The sequence below is a fragment of the Staurois parvus genome, unplaced genomic scaffold (assembly GCF_062004578.1).
Source record: "Staurois parvus isolate SC_StPar_1 unplaced genomic scaffold, SC_StPar_1.0 ptg000750l, whole genome shotgun sequence".
NCBI classification, from domain to species: Eukaryota; Metazoa; Chordata; class Amphibia; order Anura; family Ranidae; genus Staurois; species Staurois parvus.
Genome location: NW_028318546.1, coordinates 1,996,674 through 2,008,110, shown reverse-complemented (window position 1 = coordinate 2,008,110; position 11,437 = coordinate 1,996,674). Strand labels below are relative to the sequence as shown.

Below are 11,437 nucleotides of genomic sequence, written 5' to 3'. Positions count from 1 at the left end.
TTTTACTGTAAGCCTATTATCCAAATCCTGCCATTGTAACAAGGGAACAAAATAAATATAAATCTGCATATTTAGGCCTATTTCAATTTACAGTAAGCATTTTTTAGCATATTATAAAAACACAAATATTTGTTAGACGTTAGACTCATGTTGCTGCCCTAATATATTTCCAGGATCCTGTGAGGTTAATGGAGATCCTCACTACTACACCTTTGACAATCAGGTGCACCATTTTATGGGCACTTGCACCTATACATTATCTAAACTCTGTGAAGTTGATGGACACCTGACAGATTTCAATGTAGAAGCAGCCAATGAGCACAGAGGAGGCAACACCAGGGTGTCATATGTCAAGTATGTTAACATCGATGTACATGGTTACAGAATCACACTAGAGAAGAACAAAGAAGTGAAGGTCAGTCTAACAAATTTTCTGTAAATATATTTGTGTCCATTGCTACACTGAATCTTGTTGTAATTTCTTTTACATCATCAAATTATGTCATAAATGTGTGCCTACAGGTGGATGGAAAAGTTGTACTCTTACCCACTACCCTACATCCTGGTGTTAATATCTTCCTTAGTGGACATGATGTTGTAGCTACAACAGCATTTGGAGTAAGTGTGCGATTCGATGGAAACCATAGAGTGGTGGTGACCATTCCAGGAGAATATGTAAACAAAGTATGTGGAATCTGTGGAAATTTTAATGGAAACAAGACTGATGACTTCCTAAACCCAGATGGTGAATTAGAGCCAGACTCTAACAGTCTTGGTAACAGTTGGCAGGTTGACAATGACACCAGGTAGGTTATTCCTTAAATCCAAAAAAGAAATAGAATAATTTAAAAAATGGGTTTATTTGGTTATACAAAAGTTAATAATTTCAATGTCTTTAGATTTTAGAAGACAGGATTATCCATAAAGAGACACACAGATACAGTGAATAAATAAAAATATTTTTAGTTATGAATACTTAATTAGAATTTAAAGTCCAATTGAACTTTCATCTTAAACTAGCTAAATGCCTTCCAAACACATAAAAACAAAAGGTGTGCAAAATACTGCAGTTTGTCTTCTTGATGACCCCCAAGCCCCTGATCAGCAGTAAATCTTTAGCTAGTCAGCAAATCGGCCTCTAGTGGCTCTGATGTTTGACTGCCAAGGGTCACTGCTGTCATTTTCCCCTACTGCTGTGGCTGAGGAAGAAACTCATGGAGCACAATCTACACTCCATTAGCTGAGACATTAGGAGTCTAAAACATAGGTGGCATACCATTAAAGAGAACCTGTTATGCCAAAATAATATCACATAGGGACTTATTGTCCCCTACATAATAAAAAGTTTAGTGTAAAAAAAGTATAAAAAAATTAAGATACACCTAAGCACCTAAACTCCCCAAACAACAAATTTAAGCCCCCACCCCCGCATTCACACACAGAAACACATACATTGGGGGGTACCTGTGCAAGAAAATGACGATTGCAGGACACATGGTTCATGTCACCATGCTCACTGAAGTAAAAGCAACAATTTTAGGCTTGCTTTTTTATGGTTATCTAACCTAATGTTTTTGTGAAAAATTTAGGTTGTCAAAGTCTGTTACCATTTCAAGGGCACACACAATATTAAGGCTTGACATGTTGAGTATATATTTACTAGGCATAACCTCATATTTTATATTTTGCAAAACAAAATGGGCAATAGATTGCATTTTTACCCTAAAATTAACATTAGTGTATTTTTACAGAAATTGTGCACCATTTCACTGATATTGTGTGACATAAAAATTGAAACTACAATTTTTTTTATTCTCCAGATTTGCTTTCAGAAAATATATAATTTTTAAACAATCTTCAGGCTTAAAATGATTTTTTAAATAGGTGTGCTAAATATGCAAAACAACTGCTCTGTCAGCAAAAGGGTTAAAGATTTGGGCTTTGAAAACATTTAAAAAGGACCCCCCTATCAAATGCTCCCTAAAATATACCGGTACATGCTGTATATTTGGCACAGGTCTTAGTAAAGAAAATATTACTTTGTCAGATGTCATCTTACAATTCATATTAATCCCTGAATTAGGATGTCATTTTAGAATGAAGTGGAACATTAATTACTTCATAACTTAAGCAACAATGTTTCATATATAAGTAATAGCATGATACATAAATACGATACGTAAATATGATACGTAAACCTGCTACACAAACCAATTCAATCATTCTATCTTGAAGATGCACTCCAGGAGAGGTTTATCCACCAGGCTGTACAGATGATGAGAAGGACATCATCAACAGCAACAGCTTCTGTGGAATAATTACCAACAAGGATGGACCATTTAAAGACTGTCATGGTGTTATAGATCCATCTATCTACTTCAATAACTGTGTCTATGATTTGTGTGAACTGAACCTGGATCCAGGTGCCTTGTGTGACAGTCTTCAGTCCTATGTACAGTCCTGCCAGTCTCATGGAGTAACAATAGGTCCCTGGAGGAATGACTCTTTCTGCCGTAAGTACAGGAGAATAATATTAAAGTAACATTATTGTGTCTTCAACCCTGCTTTTTCTTAAATATCATCTGATTTTTATCTATCCTCATACAAAGCTTAGTGGATGTACAGTACAATTATAATAAATGGCAAGCACACCCATAGATACAATAATGCCATTTATTTGAATAAAGTCAAAACAGCATTCCTGACAAAGATCATTAGTATGTTTATATCACATAGCAAATGCAGTATGAAAATGTGGCTCAATATACAAAAAAGCTTCAACATTTATGTAATATACAAAAACATTGTGAAAGAGAACAACAAGGTTACCAATAGCATAAGAGTCAGATGGGAAATAAGATTCAGAAACCCATGAGCCACATTATTGCATACCGCATTTGCTATGTAATGTTAAATATTATAAATCTTTATCAGAAATGCTTTTTTGGCTTTATTATAAAAAGTGCACAAATGTATGTATGGGCTGCTTATTCTTTATTATAATTGTGCTATATTTTGGAGTGAGGGTGGCATCCTTTATAAACTGTGTAAATGTATGATGTGCAAGGGAGAAACTTACTGTTTCTAGATCAGTGAATGTAGCGTTAGATGTACCAAGAAGAGATCTTAAATGTCTTGTACAGGTTAGCAGTGATTTGCAAATCAGTATAATGATGGTTCCCTGAAGAATGGTCTTTAAAAACAGAAAATGATAACTAGATTGTTCTATCAAAATTAGTTATGGCAAATATAAGTAATTTTGATGCCCTTCAATTTATCATTTACATATTGTTTACAGCTCTGAAGTGCCCATCAAACAGTCACTACGAGCAATGTGGAACAGCCTGTCCAGCTACATGTGTCAATCCAGGATCACCATCCAACTGCAATCGTCCTTGCACTGAAGGGTGTGTATGTGACCCTGGATATGTCCTTTATGATAAAAAGTGTGTGCCAAGTAGCCAGTGTGGATGCTGGGAAGATGATAAGCATTACCCTGTAGGCTCTGAGTTCTGGACTGATGATACATGCTCCACTAAATGCAGCTGTCCTTCTTCTGGTGGTAGCTTAGTGTGCAAACCTGAAATCTGTCCACCTGGAAAATACTGTGGCATAAAGGATGGAGTTCCTGGCTGCTATGAACTCACATTTGGCAACTGTGTAATCTATGGGGATCCTCATTACAACACCTTTGATAAGGAAACACACCACTTCATGGGAATATGCACTTACACACTCTCCAAAGTGTGCAGCAATTATACCACTTTGCCATATTTTAACATCGAAGCAAAGAACGAGCACCGTAATGGGAATCCAACAGTGTCTTGGGTGCAGAAAGTTATGGTTGAAGTATATGATCATAAAATAACTATTGTTAAAAATGAGCCCAGTCGAATTTTGGTAAGTTTCAGAGAAAATATATTTTCATGTAATTGTATTTTCAGAGTTTTTATGCATTGACTTTAGAAATATTAAGCTCAAATATTATTTCTTATCAGGTGGATGGTATCTGGACAAATCTTCCAGTCATCTTGGTCAATGGATCTCTGACCGTTAAACAAAGTGGTCGATATGTCATTCTAGAAACTGATTTCCACCTCACAGTATCTTATGACACTGACCATACAGTGGATGTTAAGGTTCCAACTTCTTATTTCAATCAGACCTGTGGAATGTGTGGCAACTTAAATGGCATTAGGCAGGATGACTATGTGATGCCTAATGGACAGTTGGCTCAGAACTCCAATCAACTGGGAGATAGCTGGCAGGTTGAAGATGATGATCCATTATGTAACACAATTTCTCCTACACCTCCACCACCATGTCCACCAGAGACAGAGGAACTTTATTCAGGCGATAAGTTCTGTGGTTTGTTAAACAGCAAAGATGGTCCTTTCAAGGCTTGCCACTCAGTAATCAACCCAGAGCGCTTTTTTGACAGCTGTGTATTTGATCTGTGTGCACTTGGGGACAGCATTTTATGTAAAGCACTGGAAGCTTATGCTGATGCCTGTCAAAGAGCAGGAGTCACCATCACCTGGAGAAACTCTACTTTCTGCTGTAAGTTTAAAGCTTTGCAAAAATTCCTTAAGCAATAAATGTATTATAAAAAAAATAAAGTAAAAGCATGGTATTATTATCTTAACATTCTGGTGCCAACAGTAATGACTGCACAAGCTAATAAACTGAAATTTTTTTTTTTTTAATGGAATCTTTGTAGAAAAGTGAATGTGTGCAAAAAACAAATACCGTAAATAATGTTGCAGTTTTAATTCAGCAATATTTTTTTTTATCTCCAGCTATCTCATGTCCTGGGAACAGTCACTACAATCCGTGTGCCAGTGCTTGCCCAGCCACATGCCTGGACCAGAGTGCACCAAATAACTGCAATAAGCCTTGTACTGATGCTTGTGAATGTGATGATGACTTTGTGCTCAGTGGACACGCTTGTGTTCCTGTCAGTGAATGTGGATGTTTTTATGATGGCAAATACTATCAGGTCAGCACTGCCATATGTCATTTTTCTCTTTTTTCCTGTATAATATACATAGCAAACATGCAAATAGTGAATGTAATGATACAATATTTACTTCTAAACTAGGATAGGAAAAGAAATAGAAAATTATTGTCATAACTGTTGCGTTTGGAAAAATTATTTGCATTGTGTTAAATATTTAACTGCTCATTGTATGGATTTTTACTTAAATCAGATTAATTAATTTTCTTCTTATCCACATATTTACAGAAAGATGAGTCATTTTGGCAAGGGGAATGTGAAAGTTATTGCACATGTGAGGGAAACAGCCAAGTGAGCTGTAAACAGCAGACCTGTCTACCTAATGAAGTTTGCCAAGTCCAGAATGGAATTAAGACCTGTGTGCCAAAAGTGACAAGCACCACCACAACTACAACAACCACCACCACCACCACTACCACAACCACTACTACCCCTTCATCTACTGTTCCAGGTAAATTTCTTTTAACAGGGAAACTATTAAAACATGTAAAAAGGATTTATGCAGAATGGGTCATTTTGACTACTATACTACTACTACTACTACTATAGTTCCTGTTGTTAGGACAGTAATATTTAGTTTAGCTCTGACTTTAAGAAGACAACTGTGAATTATGCTGTACATTGATAGAGTAATCTGCCATTGATTGATACAGCATATCTGAGGAAGTGTAGGAAAGGGATGCAAAGTAAATGGCTCAAACGTGGCTTTTATACTATTTAAAGATCTATTTCACATAGGGAAACAAGAATATTGTACAAATACCCACTGCTATTGGAATAGTATGCATTAAAATGAGAGCCAGTTTCCCTGTGAATGCAGTCAAGGAGATGCAGGGGAGGAAGATGAGCAGGGCGTACCCCACACGCCACGGTATTTAAATGAAGTTTAAGGCATTGTAAAAGAACCCAACTGATAAACTCCCACGGCTTCAACTACCATCTCTATGCTGATGACACCCAAATCTATTTCTCTACCCCTCGCCTCACCCCTTCAGTCTCCGCCTGAATCACTAGCCTTCTGAACGACATATCATCTTCAGCACTCATTTAATCTTTTCCTACAACAGAGCAGACACCAGGCATACCAAACCTTGCTGCAAGAGCCAGTTCAGATTCTAATATTCATTGTTCCACTTTACATTTCTATCACACAACAAACTAATATCCAGTCAGATTAATTTAAATAAAACCCAGTATTGACTCCAACAAGTGCCAATGAACATTAAGAAAGAAAATTATCAACACTTGCAATGTTCTCCAATAAAGAGACTATATAAATCTGTTTTTAGATGGGAAGGCTATTTTCCTTTTAAGTGTCCTGCCATTCAGTTAGTTCCTAGTATTATGTTGTTTACATTAAAGTCTCCCTGTTTCTCCCATTGCCATGAATACTTAGTCATTGATGCAGCATGAATTCTGGACCGTTATTGGATTTTTTTTATAAAGTGAAGCTTCATCACCTTCACTTAAGTCTGAATAAAATGAATGCAACAACACTTGCAAAGTGTACAGCCTATTTGCCTTTAGTAAATGAACCAATAAGTGTTAGGTTTGTTGTATGAAACACAGGCAGAAATAACTCCTAAGGGAACTTACCACCCCACTAAAAACTGCTGACAGTTTATTTCCATCTATGTCATATCAGGGAGATTATCTATTACTTCTTTAACAGGAGGTGAGATGAAATGTTAACAATGAGAAGGAGATCAACATTTAAATAGTTGTAACAAGAACAAGTGTCCCCATCTGTGGAAAAACAAAAATTTGGATTTACCCTTACTTTCTTTCCTGGTGATACTGGTGATCAGGGCAATTGGAGAGAATGCCCTGCAAATCTAAATCTAGAAAAAGGTTTTGCCTAGAGTTTTACTGTAAGCCTATTATCCAAAACCTGCCATTGTAACAAGGGAACAAAATAAATATAAATCTGCATATTTAGGCCTATTTCAATTTACAGTAAGCATTTTTTAGCATATTATAAAAACACAAATATTTGTTAGAAGTTAGACTCATGTTGCTGTCCCTAATGTATTTCCAGGATCCTGTGAGGTTAATGGAGATCCTCACTACTACACCTTTGACAATCAGGTGCACCATTTTATGGGCACTTGCACCTATACATTATCTAAACTCTGTGAAGTTGATGGACACCTGACAGATTTCAATGTAGAAGCAGCCAATGAGCACAGAGGAGGCAACACCAGGGTATCATATGTCAAGTATGTTAACATCGATGTACATGGTTACAGAATCACACTAGAGAAGAACAGAGAAGTGAAGGTCAGTCTAACAAATTTTCTGTAAATATATTTGTGTCCATTGCTACACTGAATTTTGTTGTAATTTCTTTTACATCATCAAATTATGTCATAAATGTGTGCCTACAGGTGGATGGAAAAGTTGTACTCTTACCCACTACCCTACATCCTGGTGTTAATATCTTCCTTAGTGGACATGATGTTGTAGTTACAACAGCATTTGGAGTAAGTGTGCGATTCGATGGAAACCATAGAGTGGTGGTGACCATTCCAGGAGAATATGTAAACAAAGTATGTGGAATCTGTGGAAATTTTAATGGAAACAAGACTGATGACTTCCTAAACCCAGATGGTGAATTAGAGCCAGACTCTAACAGTCTTGGTAACAGTTGGCAGGTTGACAATGACACCAGGTAGGTTATTCCTTAAATCCAAAAAAGAAATAGAATAATTTAAAAAATGGTTTTATTTGGTTATACAAAAGTTAAAAATTTCCATGTCTTTAGATTTTAGAAGACAGGATTATCCATAAAGAGACACACAGATACAGTGAATAAATAAAAATATTTTTAGTCATAAATTCTTAATTAGAATTTAAAGTCCAATTGAACTTTCATCTTAAACTAGCTAAATGCCTTCCAAACACATAAAAACAAAAGGTGTGCAAAATACTGCAGTTTGTCTTCTTGATGACCCCTGAGCCCCTGATCAGCAGTAAATCTTTAGCTAGTTAGCAGATCGGCCTCTAGTGGCTCTGATGTTTGACTGCCAAGGGTCACTGCTGTCATTTTCCCCTACTGCTGTGGCTGAGGAAGAAACTCATGGAGCACAATCTACACTCCATTAGCTGAGACATTAGGAGTTTAAAACATAGGTGGCATACCATTAAAGAGAACCTGTTATGCCAAAATAATATCACATAGGGACTTATTGTCCCCTACATAATAAAAAGTTTAGTATAAAAAAAGTATAAAAAAATTAAAATACACCTAAGCACCTAAACTCCCCAAACAACAAATTTAAGCCCCCACATTCACACACAGAAACACATACATTGGGGGAACCTGTGCAAGAAAATGACGATTGCAGGACACATGGTTCATGTCACCATGCTCACTGAAGTAAAAGCAACAATTTTAGGCTTGCTTTTTATGGTTATCTAACCTAATTTTTTTGTGAAAAATTTAGGTTGTCAAAGTCTGTTACCATTTCAAAGGCACACACAATTTTAAGGCTTGACATGTTGAGTATATATTTACTAGGCATAACCTCATATTTTATATTTTGCAAAACAAAATGGGCAATAGATTGCATTTTTACCCTAAAATTAACATTAGTGTATTTTTACAGAAATTGTGCACCATTTCACTGATATTGTGTGACATAAAAATTGAAACTGCAATTTTTTTTATTTTCTAGATTTGCTTTCAGAAAATATATAATTTTTAAACAATCTTTAGGCTTAAAATTATTTTTTAAATAGGTGTGCGAAATATGCAAAACAACTGCTCTATCACCAAAAGGGTTAAAGATTTGGGCTTTGAAAACATTTAAAAAGGACCCCCCTATCAAATGTACCTAAAATATACCGGTACATGCTGTATATTTGGCACAGGTCTTAGTAAAGAAAATATTACTTTGTCAGATGTCATCTTACAATTCATATTAATCCCTGAATTAGGATGTCATTTTAGAATGAAGTTGAACATTAATTACTTCATAACTTAAGCAACAATGTTTCATATATAAGTAATAGCATGATACATAAATACGATACGTAAATATGATACGCAAACATGCTACACAAACCAATTCAATCATTCTATCTTGAAGATGCACTCCAGGAGAGGTTTATCCACCAGGCTGTACAGATGATGAGAAGGACATCATCAACAGCAACAGCTTCTGTGGAATAATTACCAGCAAGGATGGACCATTTAAAGACTGTCATGGTGTTATAGATCCATCTATCTACTTCAATAACTGTGTCTATGATTTGTGTGAACTGAACCTGGATCCAGGTGCCTTGTGTGACAGTCTTCAGTCCTATGCACAGTCCTGCCAGTCTCATGGAGTAACAATAGGTCCCTGGAGGAATGACTCTTTCTGCCGTAAGTACAGGAGAATAATATTAAAGTAACATTATTGTGTCTTCAATCCTGCTTTCTGAAATATCATCTGATTTTTATCTATCCTCATACAAAGCTTAGTGGATGTACAGTACAATTATAATAAATGGCAAGCACACCCATAGATACAATAATGCCATTTATTTGAATAAAGTCAAAACAGCATTCCTGACAAAGATCATTAGTATGTTTATATCACATAGCAAATGCAGTATGAAAATGTGGCTCAATATACAAAAAAGCTTCAACATTTATGTAAATATACAAAAACATTGTGAAAGAGAACAACAAGGTTACCAATAGCATAAGAGTCAGATGGGAAATAAGATTCAGAAACCCATGAGCCACATTATTGCATACCGCATTTGCTATGTAATGTTAAATATTATAAATCTTTATCAGAAATGCTTTTTTGGCTTTATTATAAAAAGTGCACTATTGTATGTATGGGCTGCTTATTCTTTATTATAATTGTGCTATATTTTGGAGTGAGGGTGGCATCCTTTATAAACTGTGTAAATGTATGATGTGCAAGGGAGAAACTTACTGTTTCTAGATCAGTGAATGTAGCGTTAGATGTACCAAGAAGAGATCTTAAATGTCTTGTATAGGTTAGCAGTGATTTGCAAATCAGTATAATGATGGTCCCCTGAAGAATGGTCTTTAAAAACAGAAAATGATAACTAGGTTGTTCTATCAAAATTAGTTATGGCAAATATAAGTAATTTTGATGCCCTTCAATTTATCATTTATATATTGTTTACAGCTCTGAAGTGCCCATCAAACAGTCACTATGAGCAATGTGGAACAGCCTGTCCAGCTACATGTGTCAATCTAGGATCACCATCCAACTGCAATCTTCCCTGCACAGAAGGGTGTGTATGTGACTCGGGATATGTCCTTTATGATAAAAAGTGTGTGCCAAGTAGCCAGTGTGGATGCTGGGAAGATGATAAGCATTACCCTGTAGGCTCTGAGTTCTGGACTGATGATACATGCTCCACTAAATGCAGCTGTCCTTCTTCTGGTGGCAGCTTAGTGTGCAAACCTGAAATCTGTCCACCTGGAAAATACTGTGGCATAAAGGATGGAGTTCCTGGCTGCTATGAACTCACATTTGGCAACTGTGTCATCTATGGGGATCCTCATTACAACACCTTTGATAAGGAAACACACCACTTCATGGGAATATGCACTTACACACTCTCCAAAGTGTGCAGCAATTATACCACTTTGCCATATTTTAACATCGAAGCAAAGAACGAGCACCGTAATGGGAATCCAACAGTGTCTTGGGTGCAGAAAGTTATGGTTGAAGTATATGATCATAAAATAACTATTGTTAAAAATGAGCCCAGTCGAATTTTGGTAAGTTTCAGAGAAAATATATTTTCATGTAATTGTGTTTTCAGAGTTTTTATGCATTGACTTTAGAAATATTAAGCTCAAATATTATTTCTTATCAGGTGGATGGTATCTGGACAAATCTTCCAGTCATCTTGGTCAATGGATCTCTGACCGTTAAACAAAGTGGTCGATATGTCATTCTAGAAACTGATTTCCACCTCACAGTATCTTATGACACTGACCATACAGTGGATGTTAAGGTTCCAACTTCTTATTTCAATCAGACCTGTGGAATGTGTGGCAACTTAAATGGCATTAGGCAGGATGAGTATTTGATGCCTAATGGACAGTTGGCTCAGAACTCCAATCAACTGGGAGACAGCTGGCAGGTTGAAGATGATGATCCATTATGTAACACAATTTCTCCTACACCTCCACCACCATGTCCACCAGAGACAGAGGAACTTTATTCAGGAGATAAGTTCTGTGGTTTGTTAAACAGCAAAGATGGTCCTTTCAAGGCTTGCCACTCAGTAATCAACCCAGAGCGCTTTTTTGACAGCTGTGTATTTGATCTGTGTGCACTTGGGGACAGCATTTTATGTAAAGCATTGGAAGCTTATGCTGATGCCTGTCAAAGAGCAGGAGTCACCATCACCTGGAGAAACTCTACTTTCTGCTGTAAG

At 36.4% G+C, this 11,437-nt stretch overlaps 1 protein-coding gene across 1 annotated transcript in view; it reads left to right on the top strand.

Annotated features, from left to right (window-relative positions):
• Positions 1-220: 220 nt before the first annotated feature.
• LOC149445021 (IgGFc-binding protein-like) overlaps positions 221-11,437 on the top strand; it is a 91,977-nt gene continuing 80,760 nt past the window's right edge. Inside the window, exons 1-12 of the mRNA XM_089654291.1 lie at positions 221-415; positions 523-806; positions 2,236-2,513; positions 3,299-3,900; positions 3,999-4,560; positions 4,800-4,999; positions 5,246-5,468; positions 7,056-7,297; positions 7,405-7,688; positions 9,109-9,386; positions 10,171-10,772; positions 10,871-11,432. Of these exons, the coding sequence (XP_089510417.1) occupies positions 236-415; positions 523-806; positions 2,236-2,513; positions 3,299-3,900; positions 3,999-4,560; positions 4,800-4,999; positions 5,246-5,468; positions 7,056-7,297; positions 7,405-7,688; positions 9,109-9,386; positions 10,171-10,772; positions 10,871-11,432 (4,297 nt within the window). The 5' untranslated portion in view covers positions 221-235. The remainder of the gene's footprint in view (positions 416-522; positions 807-2,235; positions 2,514-3,298; positions 3,901-3,998; positions 4,561-4,799; positions 5,000-5,245; positions 5,469-7,055; positions 7,298-7,404; positions 7,689-9,108; positions 9,387-10,170; positions 10,773-10,870; positions 11,433-11,437) is intronic.